Source organism: Eurytemora carolleeae, unplaced genomic scaffold (genome assembly GCF_000591075.1).
Source record: "Eurytemora carolleeae unplaced genomic scaffold, Eaff_2.0 scaffold19, whole genome shotgun sequence".
NCBI lineage: Eukaryota > Metazoa > Arthropoda > Copepoda > Calanoida > Temoridae > Eurytemora > Eurytemora carolleeae.
Window position 1 is genome coordinate 615,883 of NW_019396026.1, and position 25,491 is coordinate 641,373.

The following is a 25,491-nucleotide window of genomic DNA, read 5'->3' on the forward strand; positions in this document are numbered from 1 at the left end:
GGGAATTCAAAGTTGTTTAATGTCAAATTCCTTCCTATTAGTATAACACGAAGAACGTGAATGGTATATGTATTCATGATGTTTTCTTATTTGGTATTAATAGTCTTTCTCATTGTCGCGGTCAATATTGTTTTAATTATTATTATTATTACTGTTATAATTACGTGTCCTAACTTAGAAAACAATAAAACATCTTTCGTAGAACAAAATTGATAAGAATGAAACACGCAATTTACAGATTTAAAAGATATTTATTTCTAAATGTTTCAGACAGAAAGTATGCAGATTATTAAATAGAATTTCAAATTCTTGGAGGTGAATTTCGATCTTTTAGGATTTTTAACTCAGGTATAATTTATTCTAATATCAAAAAACTTATTACACCCTCTCTTAGGACTGAGGTTTAATTACGACAAACGAACACAATTTAAAACAATTTAAAACACATTGCTATGAAATATTTCTCAAAGTTTCTTCCTAGTTTTTTCTTTTTTTTTTTTTTCTTGGAAATGTTCTCCAACTGTTTTCGGAATAGAAAATGAAGATAACAATTTAGAAAATGGAAAAATTAAAAATTCATAAAGTTTGGATGGACAAATTTAAGAAAAATAATACAAAAATGATATTTTCTTGTCATTTGTAAATTTTGGTGCGAATTCAAAATAAAATACTTTAGTTTGAGTTGAACAGGTTGAAAATCAAGATTTTGAGAATTTGGATTTGTGAGAAATAAACTAGTTTAATTCAAACCAAAAATAAAAATTGTATGTAAGGGAACACATTTTTCTTAAAAGAACCGCTGTTTGGTTACAATATAACCAGTTCGTTCTGCACTGTTTTACACTCGACACTCAAAAATGTAAAATTTAATAAACCGTATCCCTCTTCTCTACTCGATACATGACTTTCATATAATTAATCTATTTTTAATCGATATTCTACCTCCCCTCCTAACCACCTCTCTATTCTACTTTTAAACTTATTTATAAGCAGAATTTGGTTTGGTTCGGATCTCTAAAAAATGCAGTTTTTTTCGTTTTTTTTATAATTTTCTTTTACTTGATATTCAAAACTAGATTAGGACTTCCAAAGAATCTAAAGATTGGAGAAAGATTATTTATTTTGCTATTTTTACTTTTTACTTGTTTTAAGAAATAAGAAGTTATATTGTCAGTTTGTCTCTGACTGAGTTTTAAAATCTAAAAATAACTGTGACATAAAGAGAAAATATTACTCGCCTCCAACTCTAATTTTAGAAACCCTTTATCTTTGTATAAAGTTATAACGTAGCAAAATCTCCGTAAATTATTCTCTTTTTATGAATTGTACGATATATTAACATCGTTATCTTATAAACTTTATTCTAAGCAAAAGTATTTATTTTTTAACATAACTTAACACAATTGTGAATTAGGAACGTAATTCTTTTAATGGGGGTAGATAGCACAGTGCAATGGTGGGGTAGATAGCACAGTGCAATGGTGGGGTAGATAGCACAGTGCAATGGTGGGGTAGATAGCACAGTGCAATTGTATAATCATACAATGAATCTAACTTTAAAAACTCTGTTAAATAAACTTGTGAACAGTGCATTTAATTTCAGGTTTCCAATATGTCGGCATCTCCAGCTGTGATAAAACAGACCCAGGAGAGCCTTGGCAAGTTTATTAAGAAACCTCCTCTCACAGAGAAATTATTGAGCAAACCTCCCTTCAGGTAATATCCTCCCCCCTCCCTCCCTCTTCACTTCCTCTTCCCTCCTCACTTCCTCCCTCCCTGCATCCCTCACTTCACCCCTTCCTCCCTATTTATGTTTCCTGAAGTTTAAATTTTCTTGCTCCCCCAGCTGAACAAACCCTAGCTCATGGTGTTTTTTTTTCGTTTTAGTTTTCTTGCTCACACAGCTGAAAATCTTATATGTTGGTTCCTGAAGTTTTAGTGTTCTTTTTCTGCATGTGTATAAACCTTCAAGGTGTTGCCGTTAGTTTAGTTTTTTTCCTCCTCCAGCTAAATAAACCATCATGGTGTTTCCTCTTGATTTAGTTTTCTTGATCCCCCCAAGCTGAATAAAACCTACATGGTTTTTCCTTAAGGTTTAGTTTTCCTGCTCCCCAGCTGAATAAACATGAAGCTTCCTTTAGTTTTAGTTTTCTTGCTACCCAGCTGAATAAACTTGAAGCTTCCTTTAGTTTTAGTTTTCTTGCTCCCCAGCTGAATAAACATGAAGCCTCCTTTAGTTTTAGTTTTCTTGCTCCCCTGCTGAATAAACATGAAGCCTCCTTTAGTTTTAGTTTTCTTGCTCCCCAGCTGAATAAACATGAAGCCTCCTTTAGTTTTAGTTTTCTTGCTCCCCTGCTGAATAAACATGAAGCTTCCCGTATTTTTGTTTCTTGCTCCCCAACTGAAAAAAACATAAAGTTTCCAGTAGTTTATTTTCTTGCTCCCTATCTGAGTCTGTTTTCTCTTGCTGACTCAACGGTTTGATTCAAATACCTAAGACCTGTCAAGAAAACACGAAGGGATTGTAGATAATCATTTATTTAGTTTTTTGAAAAGATCGGAAAAGTTTTGATGAGATATAAGAGGGGTTAAAAGACTCAATTTACTTTATTGATTTTTAGGAATATTAAAGAGATATCAAATTGGATTATATGATATTTAAGGACATTAAAGGGATAGCAAAGGATTTTATGCTTTATAGGGAAATTATTTATAGGAAATTTAAGGGTTTTTACTTGACCAAGGGTTCCAAAAAAACTAATTTATCAATTTACTGTTTCATGAACAATAAAATAAATTAGATTGGAAAAGGGATGACTTGAAAAGGGATAACTTAAAAAGTGATGACTTAAAAAGGGATAACTTAAAAAGGGATAACTTAAAAAGGGATGACTAAAAAAGGGATGACTTAAAAAGGGATAACTTAAAAAGGGATGACTTAAAAAGGGATAACTTAAAAAGGGATAACTTAAAAAGGGATGACTTAAAAAGGGATAACTTAAAAAGGGATGACTTAAAAAGAAGGGATGACTTAAAAAGTGATGACTTAAAAAGGGATGACTTAAAAAGGGATGACTTAAAAAGTCAAGGAAATTCATTTTGAATTTTTCCTACCGAAAAAAGTATTTATTAACAAAAAATTTTCCTTTCAATGAACAAAATATACAAATAGCCTTAAGAAGATTCTGTTATTAAAAAAGGCGCAAGATGTACCCCTAGCTCTATACTTCTAGAGGCATATTTTTATTTGCCCACCTTGTATACTTGTGCAGGTTTCTCCATGATGTATTCACGATAGCAATGAAGGATACTGGAGCAATGCAAGGTCAGTAGATACATATCTTGATAAATATAACTTGGATAAAGCAATTTATTATATAATATAGCAGAGTATAGTCGTAATATGTGGTTTGATTTTGTAACCATATAGTCGGCCATTTTGTGATAATTATAAAGTTGTCGTCTCACGGTAAACTGGAATTCCTGAATAAAAGTCCAGCGAGTCTTAACTTTCAAACCCATTTTCACGAGATGCAGATTTTCCATATTTGCTATTTTATAATTTTTCGCTGATTGAGTTGATTTTTCATAATATGTTTTAATTGTTATGATCTGAGAGTTACTTATAAAAACATTTATTCCTGTTTCGAGGGTTTTTGGTAATGAAGACGACATTTTTATATTTTCCAGGAATGTTTGAAAACAAGTTGTAAGCTAAATATTATTTTAAAAAACAAAATCAAAACTAGTATGAAATATCAACTATATACAAATGTGGCGAAAGATAATCGATGACTATAGGTCGTAATATCTGAATGGTTTGTTTGAAATTAAATTGACTTTTTTACGGTCTAAGTCGTATGTTGCAATTTTCTCAATTTGTATGGACGCTAAGTTATTCGTTATGAGACGTCTTTAACAATTTTCTCCTTATAGATAGACAGATAGAACAGATAGAAGTAAGATTAGTAGCGATCAAAAGCGCTTTTTTATCGCATTAAGCCTATACCCCCTTTCATTTTTCACGAACACTCCCTTTAAGAGTATATGTCTTTAAATCCAAGACGAACAATATACTGAAACAATAAATGTCAATTATAAACTAATAATTGGGAATTGTTGTCCTCGTCATGTTTAATAAAATATTGGTTATAGCTGTTATTATCAACTATGACTCTGAATATGGGCCGGTGTCCCAAAAACCTTTTCAATTTGTGTTCATTTCTAACATTCATTGTTAGAAATGGGCCCAGTGTTAGTTTTGGAACTAATGTCCCCAGAAAATGGTTCACGACTAAACTATTTATCCTTCCGCTGAAAACCAATTAAACACAGCTATTCATAATTTTTGTGCTCATCCTCATTTATTTTCTGCAGATAAGTTAAATTAGAAATTATATTAGATCAGATTTAAATTCATCTAATCTTGGCAAAGCCAAGTATTTCAGATTATTCCTGTTTTTTAAACTTCTTGGAACTAATTTGATGAAACGTATTTTTCTTATTAAATCAATTATTTTTAGTTCAAAGCATAGAAAAGCAATTAAAGAGATAACTCGACCTGGTTTCTATTAGAAATATATAGTCTTATTCTTATCTGTTTTCTGTATACAGATAGTATTCTCCATCTTAATAAATCTGACAGGATTAGAAATAGTTTATTAGCAACTACACCTACATTTTCCTATAGGATACGCTCAGTAGTTTATTAGCAACTAAAATACATTTTCCTGTAGGATATGCTATCTAGTTTATTAACAGCTAAACATACATTTTCCTATAGGATACGCTCAGTATTTTATTAGCAGCTAGACCTACATTTTCCTATAGGATACGCTCAGTAATTTATTAGCAGCTAAACCTACATTTTCCTATAGGATACGCTCAGTAGTTTATTAGCAGCTAAACATACATTTTCCTATAGGATACGCTCAGTATTTTATTAGCAGCTAGACCTACATTTTCCTATAGGATACGCTCAGTAGTTTATTAGCAGCTAAACCTACATTTTCCTATAGGATACGCTCAGTAGTTTATTAGCAGCTAGACCTACATTTTCCTTTATATATACGCTCACTAGTTTATTAGCAGCTAAACTTACATTTTCCTATCGGATACGCTCAATAGTTTATTAGGAGCTAAACATACATTTTCCTATAGGTACGCTCAGTAGTTTATTAGCAGCTAAACATACATTTTTCTATAGGATAGGCTCAGTAGTTTATTAGCAGCTAAACATACATTTTCCTATAGGATACGCTCAATAGTTTATTAGCAGCTAAACCTACATTTTCCTATAGAATAGGCTTAGTAGTTTATTAGCAACTAAACATACATTTTCTTATATATATACGCTCAATAGTTTATTAGCAGCTAAACCTACATTTTCCCATAGGATATGCTCAGTAGTTTATTAGCAGCTAAACATACATTTTCCTATAGGTACGCTCAGTAGTTTATTAGCAGCTAAACATACATTTTCCTCTATATATACGCTCAGTAGTTTATTAGCAGCCAAACATACATTTTCCTATATATATATACGCTCAGTAGTATATTGCTAAACATACATTTTCCTATAGTAGCTTAGTAGTTTATTATTATTGGAAAAATAATAAAATGTAGAAAATTTTCATTTAAAAATAATTCATAAAAGTTCGGTTGATTAAGAATTTTACCTTTCGCTCGGTACACTCGCACTCTAGTATGCCGGGTCCATTAGCGCCTGATCCAATCAGGGTTCAGCCATGTGTTTGGTGTCTATTATGAACCAATAGAAATTGCTTGGCGGTAAAATCTATCTTTCTTTCTAGCTATCCAATTAGAGATGAATCTTTAAATCGGCGCTATAACAGTAAATGGAAATATTTACTTCTACTGAAACTATAGTGCTCGACCCATGTACACCATATTGAAAATATAAAATTCTCTTTTTTGAATAATAATTTAGGTTGAATTTATTTATTTTTATTCTAAGGATTATTCGAAGATGTTGAACTAGATTCTAATAATGTAAAGGTAAGAAATCAGAACCTGTCAAAACATTTTTATTTCGAGGAATAAAAGTCACATAAAAAATGCATCCGAATGCATTTTTATTATTATATTGCAGAAAATTGCTTTATGTTTTTATTTTTCTTTCTAAATGTTCTATATTATAGAAAATACTGGTTTAAGTTTACAAAAGAAATAAAATTTCAATGGAAAGACAAAATGTTATATCAAGATCTATTATCCCCCTACACACTACAGAATTTAGATTTTTAGCTTGAAAAGTTAAAATAGACATTTAGATTTTTAATGAAAGTCAATATTTTTGATACGAATATACTTTACACCAAAGGCCGAATTTAAAGAATTTGAGCCGCGGCTTAAATTTAAGCCTGTGTTCAAATATGATTGGTTTCACTTACAATTGTAATCAATTTTTCAATATTTAAGCCGGCGCTCAATTGAAACCGGTTTTTGGAGGATTTGAGACGCGGCTTAAATTCATTAAATTCGAACATTGAATGTTGTTTGTTACGTGACTATTAAGTAATATTAAAGAGACTGTAAGCGTACTTTCAAGTGACCCTCCAGGCAAAGATTACAATGTCCGATTTACAACGGTACCCTAAAACCTTTATATCTAAAAAAGTGCACGCTTTCAGTCCCTTAAATACAGTTGGGAAAAAAATCGAAATTTAGAAGAAAAAATAATTGGGGAAAAAATATCATGATTTATCCCTCGACACAGAAACTGATCCTTTGCCAAAACATCTAATCATTTAATCCCCATATCTTTGCAAACTCATGGTGCAAATCTTTAATTTTTTCAACTTTGACTATTTGATATTGCAGAATTTTTTGTTTGAAATATCTAAGGTCTACGAAATAAAATTGCAAAGATAAAGGATTAGAAAATTAACTTTCGAGACGAGGACTGAATTCCTTAGACATACATAAATGTTTAAATCGTTAAATGAAAAAGAAATTCTGGAACCAAATTTTATGCATAGCTTGAAGTAGCTGAACTAGGTTCAAACATTTCTCGAAATACGAATTAAACGTAATTAAACTACCTCTCTTTATTTATTAATTTTGGTTTTAGAATTATTTTATAGTTTTAAATTATGTTTATTTTACTGTTCAGGAGAAAGAGGCCAAAGTTTTATATTTAAGTAAAATAATTGACTGTCTCTCCTTAGCTACAGATACAAACCTACAGGTCATTTTTACGAACCTTTTCCTTAAAAAGAATCCTAGGAGCGCAATATGTCATCAGAAAATCTTCAATTTATAAATTCTGCATAAAAAATCCGTATTTGATTTCTTTAACTTAAAATATGTTTAAACCAGAAACTCTAGAATATGAAGACGACTTGTACACTGAAGTTGTGATTTTAAATTGTCCAATGAACATAACACACAGCAGTTGTGCAGTCAAAACTATTTATGCTAAATAAATGATTTGTAAGTTGTAACTAGTAAAACTATTTGCTTAATTTAACAACATAAAATATATTTAAGTATCGTTTTCATATTCCAGAGATTTTTGGTTCTCACTGTATAAGATGTACAAAAAATTAACATATATTTAATCTTTTTCAGTTAAAGAGTATCCATGATAAATCCATATATTACATACAGGATTACCCAAAAAAGATGAGACTTTAAAGATTTCTAGGTTCTGCATTGAATGTCGTCTTTTAACGGATTATTTAATGCATTGGCAAAGAGCGAAACCTGTTTACAGTTGCAGGGAGTCTGGATCTTCAGGAAACACACACTAGACAGTGTACATTCCGTAAAATTGTCTGTATATCTCTGAAGTCTCATCCTTTGTGGATAACCCTGTATATCTAGGCTAAACCTGGAAAGATAGTAAGCGGCCAGGAACCTGAGAAAACCAACCAGTTACTCCAAGCTCTTGCCAACGTCATTGAAAATAAGGTTTTTTCTCTCTCGGAAATATTTTATTATAAATTAATCATGATATCAAAGTGGCAGCAAAAATATTAATGGCGAGGGGGGGCTAATGACTGCATTTGGTATATATTTAGTTCTCCGAAGAGGGGGCCCCCCCCCCCAGAAACTTATTTTATGTCGTCACGAATTTTCTAAATTTTTTGTAATCAACATTTATCTTTGCTATTTAAATTTAATCTTTTTAGATTGACACAACTGATGCTGTTGCTCGGGTTAAAAATGGAGAAAAGCCGGATTTAAAAAAGAAGCCTGCGAAAAAGAAAGAAATTGAAACAAAGACGACAAAAAAGACTCCTGACAAGAAAAACCGCGAAAATAAGGAAAATCGTGAAAATAATCGACGCAGTTCTGGGAAGCCTACAAGTAAAACTGGAGCTAAAGAGAGTCCTAAAAAACCTAAACCTAAATCCCCGTCTCCTGAACCGGAGCCAGAACAGGTAAATGTTACAACTTACAAGAACTGAGGCGGGTTATTTTGAAGAATAATATTAAACATCTCACTTTAATCTCCAATGATATAACTCAAACCTTAATGATCTATATAGATAAAGTAGTAATCTCTGTTAGTTTGTCCGATCATTACTTATAAACCCCTTGACCGATTTGCTTCAAGTCTTTTGGGAAACTTGGTAGAACCAAGGAGGGTTCTTAGCTTGGGTTAAAAATTCTAAGCTGAGTGAATTTACTTTTAAAGAGAAAGTTTAGTTTCCCCGGCAAAGGTGGGTTCTCAAGCCATATAGTTTCACAGTAGAAGCCTGGGAACCCAGCTTTGTCTAGAAACCGAACTTTCACTATAAAAGTAAAAACCATTCAACCTAAGCTCTTAAACCGAGCTAAGAATATTTCCATGTATGCCGAGTTCATTAGCGCCTGATCCAATCAGGGTTCAGTCATGTGTTTGTTGTCTATTCTGAACCAATAGAAATAGTGTGGGGGTTACATCTATCTTTCTATCTATCTCATCATCCAATTAGAGTTATGAATCCTTCAATCGGCGCTATCAGTAAATGGAAGTATTTACTTCTACTGAAACTATAGTGACCAAGCTCCCCAATAGTTACAAATTTGAGGCAAATCCGTGAAGGGGTGTAAGCGTTATGATCGGACATACAAACAAACAAACAGAGATATCCACTAGGCATAACAAATTCTAACATTTGACATTTGACATTTTTTAAAACATACCTTTGATGTAGATTTGGAATAGGGCATACACAAGATAATATCAGTATTTAAAATAATTAGATAGAATTCAAAGTCGAATGAAGTAAATTTATTCTCAACGAAATTTCTATTAAAACACTTCATCAAAAACTTTTTATTAGAAGATTTTATAAAATTTATAATTGATATCATATTACAGGCCCCGGATTCACTAATAAACGATGAGCCTGAACCCCCTCCTCTTGACATGGAGCCGGAAGAGGAACCACCATCCCTCCCTCCCGCACCAGTTGAAATGGATCTGCCCTCCTTTCCTCCGTTGATAAATGGCGAGGAGGAGATGGTTAGTTCTGCAGAACTGCATGAGGAACAGAACGGGTAATAATTCGGGGACAGGAATATAGGGGAGGAAGAAAAGAGGAGAAAGGGGAGAAAGGGAAGAAGGGGAGATGGGGAGAAAGGGCAGAAGGGAAAAGGGGAGATGGGTAGAAGGGGAGAAAGGGGAGAAGGGTAGAAGGGGAGAAAGGGTAGAAGGGGAGAAGGGGTGATGGATGAATGAGAAAAGAAACGCTTGGGAGAATGGAAAAAGATTATGAGAGATTATTGGGAGGAGAGAAAAGGGTTACGAGATATGATTGGAAGGGGAGAAGGGTTAAAGAAAATATAGGAAGGTAAAAAAAGGATTAAAGAGAGAAGATATTTTTCAGAAGATGGGGAGGGAAGAAGGGGTAATGAGATATTACTAGAAGGAAAAAAGGGGGTTATGAGAGAATATTGGAAGGGGAGAATATGATGGAAGGAAGAGGGTTATGAGGGAAGAAAGGGAGGGAAAAAGAGAAGATTGGAGGGAAGAAGAAGGGGTATTGAGAGTATATATATAAAAGTATATATATATATACATATATAAAAAAGTATATATATACGTATCATCAGAATATTTTCTTTAATTCTTTTTCAAAGAATAGTTCCCATCACACATGTTTTCCTGTACATTTTAAATTTATTCTCATTTAATTCCCTGCTTCCCCCCCCCCCTCAATCTATAACTCTCAATACCCCTTCTTCTTTCCTCCAATCTTCATATATACATATAAATATATATATAAATATATAAAGTTTAAAGCGAATATTTGTGCTACAGAATGCTTTTATCTCGCTTAATAAATTGAAATATCAGAGTACACTCTACACTCTACACTCACACACAAACATTATTGTTTTCTGTTAAAGTCAGAGTAAATTACAAAACCTTTCAGGGGATATTTTACTCCAGGTCCAATTTCCAACTGGATTACATATTGTCCTTTATTTCCTTTACTCTATTTCCAGTCCGGAGAAATTGATAGTTGTCATTTATCAGTTTCCTTTCTTGCTTCCTCAACTCAAAGAAAACGATCTTTTTTTTATTTTTTTTTTATATTCAAACTAAAGTTAGATAAAGTGAGACTTAAATAAGCTAAATTCAAATTGAACCGAAGCTGAATACAAATTGAACCTGAGCTAAATACAAACTGAACCTGAGCTAAATAAAAACTGAACCGAAGCTGAATACAAACTGAACCTTAGCTAAATACAAACTGAACCTAAGCTGAATACAAACTATACCTAAGCTGAATACAAACTAAACCTGAGCTGAATTCAAACTGAACCTAAGCTGAATTCAAACTGAACCAGACCTGAATTCAAACTGAACCTGAGCTGAATACAAACTAAACCTGAGATAAATACAAAATTGAACCTAAGCTGAATACAAACTGAACCTGAGATAAATACAAACTGAACCTGAGCTGAATACAAACTGAACCTGAGCTGAATTCAAACTGAACCTAAGCTAAATACAAACTTAACCTGAACTGAATTCAAACTGAACCTAAGCTAAATACAAACTGAACTGAGCTAAATTCCAGTTGAACCTGAGCTGAATTCAAACTAAACCTGAGCTAAATTCAAACTGAACCTGAGCTAAATACAAACAGAACCTGAGCTAAACTCAAACTGAACCAGAGCTAAATGCAAACTGAACCTGAGCTAAATACAAACTGAACCTGAGTTAAATACAAACTGAACCTAAGCTGAATACAAACTGAACCTGAGCTAAATACAAACTGAACCTGAGCTAAATACGGACTGAACCTGAGTTAAATACAAACTGAACCTAAGCTGAATACAAACTGAACCTGAGCTGAATACAAACTGAACCTGAGCTAAAGGCAAACTGAGCCTAAGAAAATACAAACTGAACCTAAGCTACAAACTGAACCTGAGTTGAATTCAAACTTAACCTAAGCTGAATTCAAACAGAACCTGAGCTGAATTCAAACTGAAACAGAGCTGAGTTCAAACTGAACCTAATGATTTCAAATTTAACATGATCTGAATTTAAACTGAACCTTTAAAGAGACCCTTTATTTAAAGAGAGAGGGGTATGCCCAAATCACAACGGTACCCTGTATTCACACCTTTTGCGGATGAAAAGTTTGTTATATTTTGTAAGTGTTTAATTCAGACAATTTCTAATTCTAATTTCTAATTTCTAATCGTTCCTAAAACTAAAAAAACACAGGTCAATGTAAAGAGAAGCCACAACAATATTAAGGGTATCTTTGTGAATTGATCAAGCACCCTAATTAATGGAGAATCATATAAAACATGTTTATTCGTGTTCCTTCTCAAGTTGAATTAATATCCAACCTGAGTAAACCCATAATCCAATATTTGTCGGGGTTTGAACCAGAAAAAATGAAAAGAAAGAACTAGCCGAATTAGGTACAGATATTTGAACTAAAGTGCAACAGAGAAACGTAGTTCAACCAGCAATACATACTTCCACATACCACTCGACATTCATTAATTGAAACCTCCTCTGTCTTTATTCCATTTATCCAATATATTCCTAATTATCATTATCTAAATAATTATCTTAGTTTTTCCTTAATGAATAATGGTATTTGTTTTGTGAAAACAAAGTAGGTATAATCTTCATCACATGTAGGCTAGAGATTGCATAAATAATTAAAAACAATTATATATTTATTACATTACAGTACACGTTATAGTACAGGGTTAAATGCAAGGATGAGGCTTCAGAGACGATTGTAGGGAATTCATACTGTCTGTTTCCTTTTATTCATGATCCTCTGCAACTTTAAACTTGTTGATTCCTTAGCAGAAAAAATAAATAAACCATTGCAAGACTGTATTCAAGGCCTTAGTCTTAATTAACCTTGGGATCGTCAGATTTGAAGAGATTAAGGTCGTCTTTACAGTCTCATTCTTTATGGATAACCCTGGGTAAAATCATTTGGACGAATTTACAGTATTATACAGAAATATAAGTCAAAAAAGCAAAAAATCTAAAGGAATTTATTGGTTTCTTCTTTTTCGTGTTCCGCTTTATCTTTAATATTATTTAAGTCCTGAGTCTCCTGAATCCGCTCCTCCCAGAAGAGTAATGAGTTCACGCCCCCAGACTGTTAAGGATCGGAAGAAGAGCATTATACCTACCGACCTGGAGTCAGATAAACCAAACCCAGAGGTATAGATTCATGGATATTCAGGGATATATACTGAAATATCCAGATATAGGGATGGAACAAGTAAACTGGATACTGGGATATTTCAGGGGTCGGGATATAATACTTGAAATATTTCAAATTAAAGAATGAAAAGACAATTTAACAAATGAAGATTTTAAAGCTTCTGTAACTTTCATTTACAATTTACATGAATATTTCTTACACGAACTTCAAGTTTGTATTTATTTGGAAAGTTTTAAAATTGGATTTAGTTAATCTTAGGGTATTTGAAAACTGTATCAGCGGTTGACAGATAGAGCTCTCATCTAGTCTTCCCCCCCCCCTCTCCTTGCCTTTGCTGGAACATTAAATGTTTTTTTGTAAAACCGGTAACAGTCCCGAANCCCCTCCATGTTCAAACCGCATATAGGAAAAGTCTCTATAATGTTAAAAAGTATTTATTTAGATTTAAATGGTAGGAAAAAGATAGAATAAAGCGCCTACAATACCCTAACACAAGGGTTCCTTTCGTTTACTTGATATTATGGAGTCTTTTGCATTTTTCAAGAAAGTTTGCAAATTTGCTTGGATTTTAAATTATTTGTTAGTAATTTTACTGCATCAATATTTCATTCTATATTTGACAATTAAATTAATTTTTAAATCAACGGAATTCCTAGTTTGAAATATCTAAGGTCTACGACATTGGACTTCAAAAATATAGGAATTAGGAATCAGAGTTTGTGGCAAAGTCTCATTTCCTTTCTTGTTTCATTTCTCACAGCAAATTTTATTGTTTACACAATTCCAATTAAAAAGTAAATATTTCCAGGTATTGGGTCAGATGGAAGACGATGATCCTATTCGTCCTAGTACAGCTATGAGGGCTGGGTCAGCTCGCCCTAGAACAGGTCGGTGTCTCGTTAAAATGTGTCCTCGACTTTTTTAGAATTTTTATACAACCTTTTTTATTTTGATAAACAAGTAATAAATAGAAGTAACAAGTATAAGAAAAGTTATTTCACAACTATGTTAACTATATTTTTAGAAAAATTCAAATTAAAAGCTTTTATCTTTCCATCTTTTCAGCTAAAACAGGTTTCTTTTGACTTCCATGATTCAGAACAAAACGGGATAGAACATTTTTCTATACCTACTTTGATTATTTTTCAAAAATTAATTTGAAAAAGTTAAAGAAACGATTAAGCGATAGGTTGTCAAAAATCATACAAATTAGAAATATGTTTCAAAATGCCTTTTCTTTTTTACACACTTAAAATGTTTAATTTTTCAATACTAAAATCTTTTTCTAGTTTAAGTAGTAAATTTATCGTCGAAAAAATAGAACAATCCACCACTAATTAAGTGAAATGTAAAAATGTGACGTTATTTAAAACTTTTATATATTTTTTGGAGGTTTTTAAATATTTTGTTCCTCAAAAACAGTTTTGTATTTTTTGTATAATTTATTTATAAATTACTTGCTTACTAGTTTACTATTTACTCATCTATAAATGGTTTTAAGGAAACCCAGCTCTGCCTGGAAACTAAGTTTAAGTTAAACCTTCTCAACTTAGAATTTTTAAACCAATTTAACTGAAAATATTCCCATGGTTCCCCAATTAAAACTATATGTAAATCAGTCAAGGGGTTCAAGACTTAAGGACATACGGGGTGTCCCACGAAACATGACAGTTGGTGAATAGTTTAAAATGTTTTCTTCCATAATATGTCAAGTTGTTTGACACCAAAGAGAATAATGATAAATATTTTATGGCATCCATATTTTAGTAAAATGGATTTCTAAGTAAAATATATTTGAGTATTTTTTAAACTAAATAAACTGTAGCAAGTCTTTAATATCTAATACAGTATATGGAAGAAGACATTCAAAACTATTCACCAACTGTCATGTTTCGTGGGACACCCTGTATATAACCAAACAGACAAACAGAGATTACAACTTATATTTAAATAGATTACAGATTACTCACTCACTCATTTACTTTTTTTATACAGATTTATTGTAAAATATCTTTATTATTATTGTTTGCACAGGAAGAGCCCGACCTCCCAGTGCAAGACCTGCTCCTCCAAAAATACGGTATTCATCTTAAATTAAATTGAAAAAATTCCACTTTGTTAAAGTTTTAGCAAAAAAAGAAGAAACTTGAATTGTTGTAAGGAAAACTTTGAAAAATAAAAGTTTTCAAAAGAATTGAAAATTCAACGAAAATAAACTTAATTTTGAGATAATTGAGCTTGAAATAAAACATCGAAAGAACTCTTATATAAATGTGCTAAGAAAAGATAATTTTAATTTTGATTTAAAATTTTACTTTTTAATTTTGAAGTGAAAGGAAGGAGGTGGCTGAAGAACCTAGACCAGCAACTGCTAAGGAATCCAAACCAAACATTAATTAAACATGTTGCAACAATAATAATAATTCTAAAAACCAAACCAAAAATTAATTAAACATGTTGCAACAATAATATCAATTATAAATTACAAACCAAACATTAATAAAACATATTGCAACTAAATAATTGAAATAATATAATAAAAATCAAAACCATGGTAAAATCAAAAATATTGCAACCATAGATAAATCAAAACAACAGGTAGGACTCTAAATGTCGTCTTTTTAAGATTTATGTGTTTTTCGTTCACAATAACCCTGGCTTGAGGCAGAAGCCCAAAGAAGTTACGCTTAGTCGGCGAAGAACAGGCTCTCTCTCTTTAGAATTTCAAGACAGAGAGAGAGCCTGTTCTACGCTGACTACGCGTAACTCCTTTGGGCTTTTGCCTCAGGGTTATTGTGAACGAAAAACACATAAACCTTGAAAAGACAACATCTATTATAGGGTCCTATTTGTTATTTTACCTAAGCTATGGTTGCAACAATGATATTAATTTTCAAATCAAAAACAAACATTAATTAAACAAATTGCAACAACATTTTAATTCTCAAATCTGTACAACTATTTTTTACACATGTTATGTTGTTGGAACAAGTTGAAAACAACAATCATTTTTCTTAAATCCCAACCAAACATTTCAGTGTATATATTAAATATATTTTACTTTCATTCCACAAAATTTTATCATTGCAAGTTTCTGAATAGAATAGTAGAGACCGAGGAATGTGTTGTTTTGTCATTGTTTACATTTTAGGAATATTCAATTCTTTTCAAATTGTAAAAAGATTAGGGTTTCAACTTTATTTAACACTCTTAGAATTCTAAATAAGCACACTGCTACAAATATCAAAACGTTCAAACAAAACAAGTTTGATGAATTGCCCCAACAACAAACTATTCCAGGGGGAATTAGTTCCAAACCAAACCGAGTTCATGGCCTAGATCTGAACACGGAGTGTCGGGTCTGGGCCAAATGGCGGGTTGGGACTAATGCCTCCTGTATTCTGCAAAGCTTTTAAAACAATCTGTTGGTTTTCTTTAGCCTGTAGCGAACCTGATCCTAGACACTGAAGCAGATGATGATGATGCTGATGAATTCCTTATAGAAGAAGCTCCTAAAGATCCTCTTGTATCTCTGGATTCAGATCCTTTAGCAGAGGTAAATAGACATATTTACTTCTCGAATTCGAACAAAACAGGCCTCTTGTACTGGTCTTAGCTAACGACGTGCGGCATGTACCAGCCCGTGAGATAAGAGAGTTACAGAGATTGATTAACACCTAATATGGGATATTTTCCACAGCATGTTCTATTGTGTACAAGTACTGTACACGACCAATCAGGAGAGATCTGTATTCAGGGATATTTAAGGATCCTTTGAATAGGAAATGCAAAATCTTTAAAAAAAGACAATATTCATAAACTTTATGTTCTAAGTTTAAAATTGGAGTATTTCTTTAAAAGTTGTAAAACTTTTACCCCTGAATGCAACAAGTGTCAGTCAAAAAACATTACATGGAACCGTAGCATGGCGTGCCGGGACACTATAGGCATGCTCATTGCTCAGCCTATCCAGGTAGAGTGTATGCGCAGTCTGTGTAGTCTGCAGTAACTTATCCTATGTAGGCCCGGTTTTAACTTTGATCACTCGGCCAGAATTTTTACAGTATCTTAGGCCTATTTTACCTTCCCCACTAGCTTAGTTTAGTGTGGGGGTCATGTTGATTTAACAGTTTGGTCCCCAAGCCGTGACTTATAATCCAAATTTGACCTATGAAACATAACATTTTGGGCTTTTTCTTTCATACTTTTTTTGTTGGCGGATGAGTTTTTATATTTAATATTGCAAGGGTCGAGTAGAATGCAGCAAACCACAATTCAGCCCAAGGATATAATGCAAGGAAAGTTATTTCAGAAGTGTACGCATCTTTTGTACTGCAGTGTACAGTCTCTTGGCGGTAATGTAAACCCTAGACGGATGTCGAAGCCTGACATGGGATCCATCTTTCACATAAATAATCTATGAAATATTCTGGTCATAGGAAACTATTATGTGAATTATCAAAATTATCAAAATTAAATGCTTTTATCCTCCTCGGATACTAGAGTAACACTGATGTATCTATTCTTGTTTACAAATTCCGCCCAGAGAGAACTGGTTTCAATATGTACGCAGAGTATACGCAACTGCAATTAACTTTCCTTGCATTAGTACCTTGATTCAGCACAAAAAGGTAAGTTCTGAGTCAGTATCCTGGTTTGTGAGTGGAAGGTTGGTTTCATCAACAGTTGAATGGGAAGATGGCTGTATATACATATTTTTATGATTTTAAAGAGTGTACTAAACATAAAACAATTCACTTAATAACTTTATTTTCAAGCTACTGGTAAAAACTCTTTAGAATACCATCAAATACAGATTTTCATTCCACAGTTTTATGGGTCTCAGTGTGGTATCCCTAAATGAACAAAGTTTCAAACTTGTTAACGAGAGTATACTGTAAACATTATACAATACACTCTCATTTAACATCGATTTTCGATGTTCTTTATTTTAATTAATCTTGTCTAGTAAAACTATTTGAATTAATCTTGTCTAGTAATACTATTTTAATTAATCTTGTCTAGTAATACTATTTTAATTAATCTTGTCTAGTAATACTATTTGAATTTAAAATTATAAACAGTGGGGCAATCATTTAAAATTTAGAGGCTTGTTAATGATGTGTCAAGGCTATTGTGCTTAAAATTTAAATTTAAATATAAATACAGAGACATATCCTATAGTCTAGTGTTTAACCAAGCAGTTAACTCCAGTTTAGTTTCAAGGCTCTAAAAAAGGTAAAACTGTGTAACCTCGTAAATCTATTATTTTTCATTTTACGTCCAAGTACAAAAAAGCTAATTTTTACGTTGCATATTAAAAATTCAAAACTTTTTTATTCTTAAATACTTCTTAACATAGCTGTTCGGAAAATGACTCTATTATTGACAACCTGTAGAATATCAATCTTAATGGGTATATGCTGTACATACTATGGTACCATAATTTACCAGTATCTGCTGTACAGTCTAAGGTACCCTATTGTACAGATATCTGCTGTACAGTTTAGTGTATCCTATTGTACAGGTATCATTTGTTCAGTCTAGTGTATCCTACTGTACAGATATCTGCTGTACACTCTAATGTATCCTACTGTACAGGCATCTACTGTACAGTCTAGTGTATCCTACTATACAGGTATCTGCTTTACACTCTAGTGTATCCTACTATACAGGTATCTGCTGTACAGTCTAGTGGAGAAGAGCACGGAGTACTGGTACAGCAGATTCTAGAAACACAGAAAGAACTCCAGGACGGGAATAAAACACAGAAAGGAGTGGAGATTGTAAGTAATATACTAAACATTGATGAACAAATACACAGACTTAGCAGAAGTTGATTATTTGAAACCTAGCACGAGCCAAAAAAAAATCCAATGTTCTGATGGCGTAAACCTTTTTATTTCATAGTTTGAAAAATCTAAAGGTCTACAACACCAAGTTTCAAAGATCAGGGATTAGAAAATTATAATTTTTGGGTGTTTAGCTTCTATTTGAACATAAATACTTCTTGTCCAAAAGAAAGACTTGTATGTTATGTACAGTGTAAAAACTGGCCAGCTAGGTTCATGTTCTTGTACAATTCTACAATGTACAAGTGACCTTCACAAATGTTGTTGAATCTGTTTTTTAGTCATCTGTGTTACAAAGTTTCTAATGTGTAAATGAAAAGAAAATTAAGATAATGGTTTTTTCCTGTTTAATTAAAACTCTGGATATAGGATTCATTCTAGAGTTGAAATTAAAAATAAAGTTTATAATAAAGCTTCTCAGATTTTGAGGAAAATATCAAGTATTAAGTAGGCTTAAATGTATCTGTTTCTGGATTTGTCACTGTATCCGTATCTGTAACTGTATCTCTGTACAGGAGCGGGATGAAGGAGTAGGAGAAGCAGGACGGATCCGGGATAGAGCTGGTACCCAGAGAGAAGTGGATAAACTCCGAACCTCAATACAAACACTAACCAGGTAAGAAATATTTATTTCTGTAGAAATATTTTCATGAATTTATTATAACAAATTGCTGTTGCTTTCTTGTCTGAATAAGTATAATTTGATGGAGCGAAATAATATACAAATCTGTATACATTATACATAGATAAATCCATTATTTATTTTCGTACATTTTAATCCTTTTTAACAATAAGGTTAGATACGTATATGCGCGTAGAGATTGCACTATTCACAGGCATCCCTAAAATAAGAATGAGTATGTATTTTATTCTTCAGGTCTGCCAATCCACTGGGTAAACTGATGGATTTCCTGCAAGAGGACGTAGATAGTATGCAGAGGGAGCTCGACACATGGACACAGGAGAATAAACAACTACAACTACAGCTCCGGTAGGTTTAGTGGATACAGATACAGCTCCGTTAGGTTTAGTAGATACAGATACAGTTCCGTTAGGTTTAGTAGATACAGATACAGCTTCGGCAGGTTTAGTAGATACAACTACAGCTCCGGTAGGTTTAGTAGATACAGATACAGCTCCAGTAGGTTTAGTATATACAGATACAGCTTCGGTAGGTTTAGTAGATACAGATACAGTTCCGTTAGGTTTAGTAGATACAGATACAACTCCGGTAGGTTTAGTAGATACAGATACAGCTCTGGTAGGTTCAGTAGATACAGATACAGTTCCGATAGGTTTAGTAGATACAGATACAGCTCCGGTAGGTTTAGTAGATACAACTTCAGCTCAGGTAGGTTTAGTAGATACAACTACAGCTCTGGTAGGTTTAGTAGATACAGATACAGCTTCGGTAGGTTTAGGAGATACAGATACAGCTCTGTTAGGTTTAATAGATACAACTACAGCTCCGGTAGGTTTAGGAGATACAGATTATACAGCTCTGGTAGGTTTAGTAAATACAGATACAGCTTCGGTAGGTTTAGTAGATACGGATACAGTTCCGGTAGGTTTAGTAGATGCAGATACAGCTCTGATAGGTTCAGTAGATACAGATAAAGCTCCGGTAGGTTTAGTGGATACAGATACTGCTCAGGTAGTTTTAGTAGATGCAGATACAGCTCTGGTAGGTTCAGTAGATACAGATACAGCTTAGGTAGGTTTAGTAGATACAGATACAGCTCCGTTAGGTTTAGTGGATACAAATAGGTTAACAGGATACCGATAAAGTTCGGAAGGTTTGAATAATTCAGACTTTAAACCTTGCTAAATTAGCTCGGCCACCACATTCCTTTAATCTGATATATTCTTGAAATTAGAATTAATATCCTTCAAAGGAAAATTCTACATACTGCATTAAAGAATTAATACTAAGAACCGAAAAAAATTTAAAAATTCCTAATTCCTACCCTGTATATTAACGAACCTCCTACAGATTTATTTTTAACCTGCCGAGATTGTCGAATATTTGCACCGTTAATTTTTAAAAAACGTCTTCTTTTACAATCCCTTTAATGTAACTATAGTTTTGTTTGTATACGGTTTAATTATGAAGTTTCCTCTTGTAGAAGATTAGATAATATCATGTTTATAATGTTTAGACATGAAGAGAAATTAACCCAGGAAACTTTACAACCTCTCAACCAACATCTTAATGAACTATTCTCAGCGGTACAGGATCAGGTACAGCAAGTACACACAGTACAGGACCAGGTACAGTACAGGACCAGGTACAGTACGGTACACACAGTGCAGGACCAGATACAGTACGGAACACACAGTGCAGAACCAGGAACAGTACGGTACACATAATAAAGAACCAGCTACAGTACAATACACACACTACAGGACCAGGTACAGTACGGTACACATAGTGCAGGACCAGGTATACAATACAGTACACACAGTTCAGGACCAGGTACAGTACAGGACCAGGTACAGTACAATACACACAGTACAGGACCAGGTATAGTACGGTACACACAGTTCAGGACCAGGTACAGTACAGTACACACAGTTCAGGACCAGATAAAGTACAGTACACACCGTTCAGGAACAGGTACAGTACAGTACACACCGTTCAGGACCAGGTACCGCACGGTATACACAGTACAGGACCAGGTACAGTACATTACACGCAGTACATAATCAGGTACGGTACACTACACACCGTACAAGACCAGGAATAATACATTACACACAATAAAAGACCAGGTTCAGTATAGTACACATAGTAAAGGACCAGGTAAAGTAAAGTACACACAGTACAAAACCAGGTACAGTACACATAGTACATGACCAGTTACAGTACAGTACACACAGTGCAGGACCAGGTACAGTTCAGTACATATAGATCAGGACAAGACCAGGTACAGTACACATAGTACATGACCAGGTACAGTACAGTACACACAGTACAGGACCAGGTACAGTACAGTACAAACAGTACAGGACCAAGTACAATTCAGTACATATAGATCAGGACAAGATACAGTACAGTACACACAGTACATGACCAGTTACAGTACAGTACACATAGTAGAGGACCAGGTACAGTAAAGTACACACGTACAGGACCAGGTACAGTACAGTATACACAATACACGACCAGGTACAGTACATTAAATACAGTACAGGACCAGGTGCAGTACAGTACACAAAGTAAGACTGGGTACAAAACAGTAGAGACATGTATACAAAATTTGCCCTTAGCAGTACGTGTAGTTTATTTCGTACATAATATACCTCCAGGACGGGAATAAAACACAGAAAGGAGTGGAGATTGTAAGTAATATACTAAACATTGATGAACAAATACACCCAGTTACTCCAAGCTCTTGCCAACGTCATTGAAAATAAGGTTTTTTCTCTCTCGGAAATATTTTATTATAAATTAATCATGATATCAAAGTGGCAGCAAAAATATTAATGGCGAGGGGGGGCTAATGACTGCATTTGGTATATATTTAGTTCTCCGAAGAGGGGGCCCCCCCCCCCAGAAACTTATTTTATGTCGTCACGAATTTTCTAAATTTTTTGTAATCAACATTTATCTTTGCTATTTAAATTTAATCTTTTTAGATTGACACAACTGATGCTGTTGCTCGGGTTAAAAATGGAGAAAAGCCGGATTTAAAAAAGAAGCCTGCGAAAAAGAAAGAAATTGAAACAAAGACGACAAAAAAGACTCCTGACAAGAAAAACCGCGAAAATAAGGAAAATCGTGAAAATAATCGACGCAGTTCTGGGAAGCCTACAAGTAAAACTGGAGCTAAAGAGAGTCCTAAAAAACCTAAACCTAAATCCCCGTCTCCTGAACCGGAGCCAGAACAGGTAAATGTTACAACTTACAAGAACTGAGGCGGGTTATTTTGAAGAATAATATTAAACATCTCACTTTAATCTCCAATGATATAACTCAAACCTTAATGATCTATATAGATAAAGTAGTAATCTCTGTTAGTTTGTCCGATCATTACTTATAAACCCCTTGACCGATTTGCTTCAAGTCTTTTGGGAAACTTGGTAGAACCAAGGAGGGTTCTTAGCTTGGGTTAAAAATTCTAAGCTGAGTGAATTTACTTTTAAAGAGAAAGTTTAGTTTCCCCGGCAAAGGTGGGTTCTCAAGCCATATAGTTTCACAGTAGAAGCCTGGGAACCCAGCTTTGTCTAGAAACCGAACTTTCACTATAAAAGTAAAAACCATTCAACCTAAGCTCTTAAACCGAGCTAAGAATATTTCCATGTATGCCGAGTTCATTAGCGCCTGATCCAATCAGGGTTCAGTCATGTGTTTGTTGTCTATTCTGAACCAATAGAAATAGTGTGGGGGTTACATCTATCTTTCTATCTATCTCATCATCCAATTAGAGTTATGAATCCTTCAATCGGCGCTATCAGTAAATGGAAGTATTTACTTCTACTGAAACTATAGTGACCAAGCTCCCCAATAGTTACAAATTTGAGGCAAATCCGTGAAGGGGTGTAAGCGTTATGATCGGACATACAAACAAACAAACAGAGATATCCACTAGGCATAACAAATTCTAACATTTGACATTTGACATTTTTTAAAACATACCTTTGATGTAGATTTGGAATAGGGCATACACAAGATAATATCAGTATTTAAAATAATTAGATAGAATTCAAAGTCGAATGAAGTAAATTTATTCTCAACGAAATTTCTATTAAAACACTTCATCAAAAACTTTTTATTAGAAGATTTTATAAAATTTATAATTGATATCATATTACAGGCCCCGGATTCACTAATAAACGATGAGCCTGAACCCCCTCCTCTTGACATGGAGCCGGAAGAGGAACCACCATCCCTCCCTCCCGCACCAGTTGAAATGGATCTGCCCTCCTTTCCTCCGTTGATAAATGGCGAGGAGGAGATGGTTAGTTCTGCAGAACTGCATGAGGAACAGAACGGGTAATAATTCGGGGACAGGAATATAGGGGAGGAAGAAAAGAGGAGAAAGGGGAGAAAGGGAAGAAGGGGAGATGGGGAGAAAGGGCAGAAGGGAAAAGGGGAGATGGGTAGAAGGGGAGAAAGGGGAGAAGGGTAGAAGGGGAGAAAGGGTAGAAGGGGAGAAGGGGTGATGGATGAATGAGAAAAGAAACGCTTGGGAGAATGGAAAAAGATTATGAGAGATTATTGGGAGGAGAGAAAAGGGTTACGAGATATGATTGGAAGGGGAGAAGGGTTAAAGAAAATATAGGAAGGTAAAAAAAGGATTAAAGAGAGAAGATATTTTTCAGAAGATGGGGAGGGAAGAAGGGGTAATGAGATATTACTAGAAGGAAAAAAGGGGGTTATGAGAGAATATTGGAAGGGGAGAATATGATGGAAGGAAGAGGGTTATGAGGGAAGAAAGGGAGGGAAAAAGAGAAGATTGGAGGGAAGAAGAAGGGGTATTGAGAGTATATATATAAAAGTATATATATATATACATATATATAAAAGTATATATATACGTATCATCAGAATATTTTCTTTAATTCTTTTTCAAAGAATAGTTCCCATCACACATGTTTTCCTGAACCCGTATATAAGTTAGAAGATGAATATTTGTTTAGTTGGATAAGATCTCGGTGGTAAAATCTAACATCCTGAGGAACGAGGAGAAAATTGCCAAGATGATTTCTACAATCGGAGTTTCACAGAGATAATTCGTAGTTCCACATTCCGGATTTATAATGTGGATTATTCATTGCTGGATATTCCAATCCTGATTTAGAAGGTTTTACAAGAGCTGTAAACTTTTATATTGCTTGATTTCCTCTTTTTGTTAATCTTAAGATTATTTTTATCTTCAGTTTGATTCCAGGAAAATGCATAAAAATCAACCAATCAGAATGAATTATGCAGAACTCCGAACAGCCAATGAGAAGCCGTGATATTCGAAATTTTCCGCGCCATTTTATGAGAAGAATATTTTAGGTCGAAATCCGGCAGGGATATCCAAAAAGGGGGGAAAAGAGCGGAGTAAGTAGAAATCAAAAGTGTCCACAGTGGATGTTCAGATTAAGCGATCGGTATTTAGAGTATCCAATTCTAAAGTTTTCAGCTCAGATTTGTTTTAAAAAAACCTCCATAAAGGGAATTGAGTTTTGCCAATATTTATAATCTGTGTAATTCAATGTGCAGCAAAACTTGAAACTTATTTTTCTCACATACGGATTTATGATGAAAAAAAAGAAAAATTTTGTGAGGAAATTTAAAATTCTGAACAAAGAACATTTCTACCGTAAACACCACTTAGATCCATTGATAATTCTACTTCTAGTCACAGAGGTTTTAATTTCACAAATTCTTTTTAAATAAAAGTTGAATAGCTCTAATTTTTGATATTTTTTCTTTTTGAATTTCCCCCATTTTGGTTCAGATGAGGCATCATTAAACATAAATGATCATCATAAATGTTTACATTATATTTCTATACGTGAAGGTGTGTGTGTGTTGGGGGGGTGGGAAGGGTTAATTATGAATTTAAACAACTTTTCTAACCGATGTTTCTGTGGTTGAGCGCGCTCCTTGTTAAGTCAGATAGCACAGAGAGAAACCGGTTTTCCCCTGCACCCCATTATTCGTCAATTGCTCTGCAGAAACATCGGACAGAAATAAAACCAATTCCAATCGATTAACAATAGACCCAGTAGACCCAGTAGACCATTTTTAATTTTTTATTCCACCACTCCCTGGACTATATAATTAATTACTTGAAATATATGTATGAATATTTATTATATATTATGCAATGTTCTCTTAAAAAGTGATGATTAAACTACATAGTAATAATAATTATATCTACACCCTTCAAGGGTTATCAACATATATTTTGATTAAAGAAATATTTCATCATGTAAAATGTAAATATTGAATAAATGAATTGAAAGAA

The 25,491-nt window shown here is 33.6% G+C and overlaps 1 protein-coding gene across 1 annotated transcript; it reads left to right on the forward strand.

The window, feature by feature from the left end:
- The first annotated feature begins 264 nt into the window (after positions 1-264).
- Positions 265-25,491, forward strand: LOC111714467 (TRAF3-interacting protein 1). The gene is made up of 18 exons (XM_023489614.1): positions 265-348; positions 1,604-1,716; positions 3,273-3,325; positions 5,978-6,018; positions 7,136-7,210; positions 7,849-7,935; positions 8,157-8,408; positions 9,335-9,513; positions 12,550-12,670; positions 13,483-13,561; positions 14,709-14,754; positions 15,005-15,050; positions 16,114-16,230; positions 18,350-18,460; positions 19,042-19,142; positions 19,404-19,517; positions 20,686-20,767; positions 24,170-25,491. Exons 2-18 carry the CDS (start codon positions 1,613-1,615, stop codon positions 24,260-24,262), a joined length of 1,701 nt encoding a protein of 566 aa, XP_023345382.1. The 5' UTR covers positions 265-348; positions 1,604-1,612; the 3' UTR covers positions 24,263-25,491.

What these genes read in the sequence shown, in the direction of transcription:
- LOC111714467 (XM_023489614.1), top strand. Translation starts at nt 1,613, where the DNA reads ATGTCGGCATCTCCAGCTGTGATAAAACAGACCCAGGAGAGCCTTGGC. An exon ending in TTGAGCAAACCTCCCTTCAG is followed by an intron (nt 1,717 to 3,272) that starts GTAATATCCTCC and finishes ATACTTGTGCAG; the next exon opens with GTTTCTCCATGATGTATTCA. An exon ending in CTAGACCAGCAACTGCTAAG is followed by an intron (nt 15,051 to 16,113) that starts GAATCCAAACCA and finishes GGTTTTCTTTAG; the next exon opens with CCTGTAGCGAACCTGATCCT.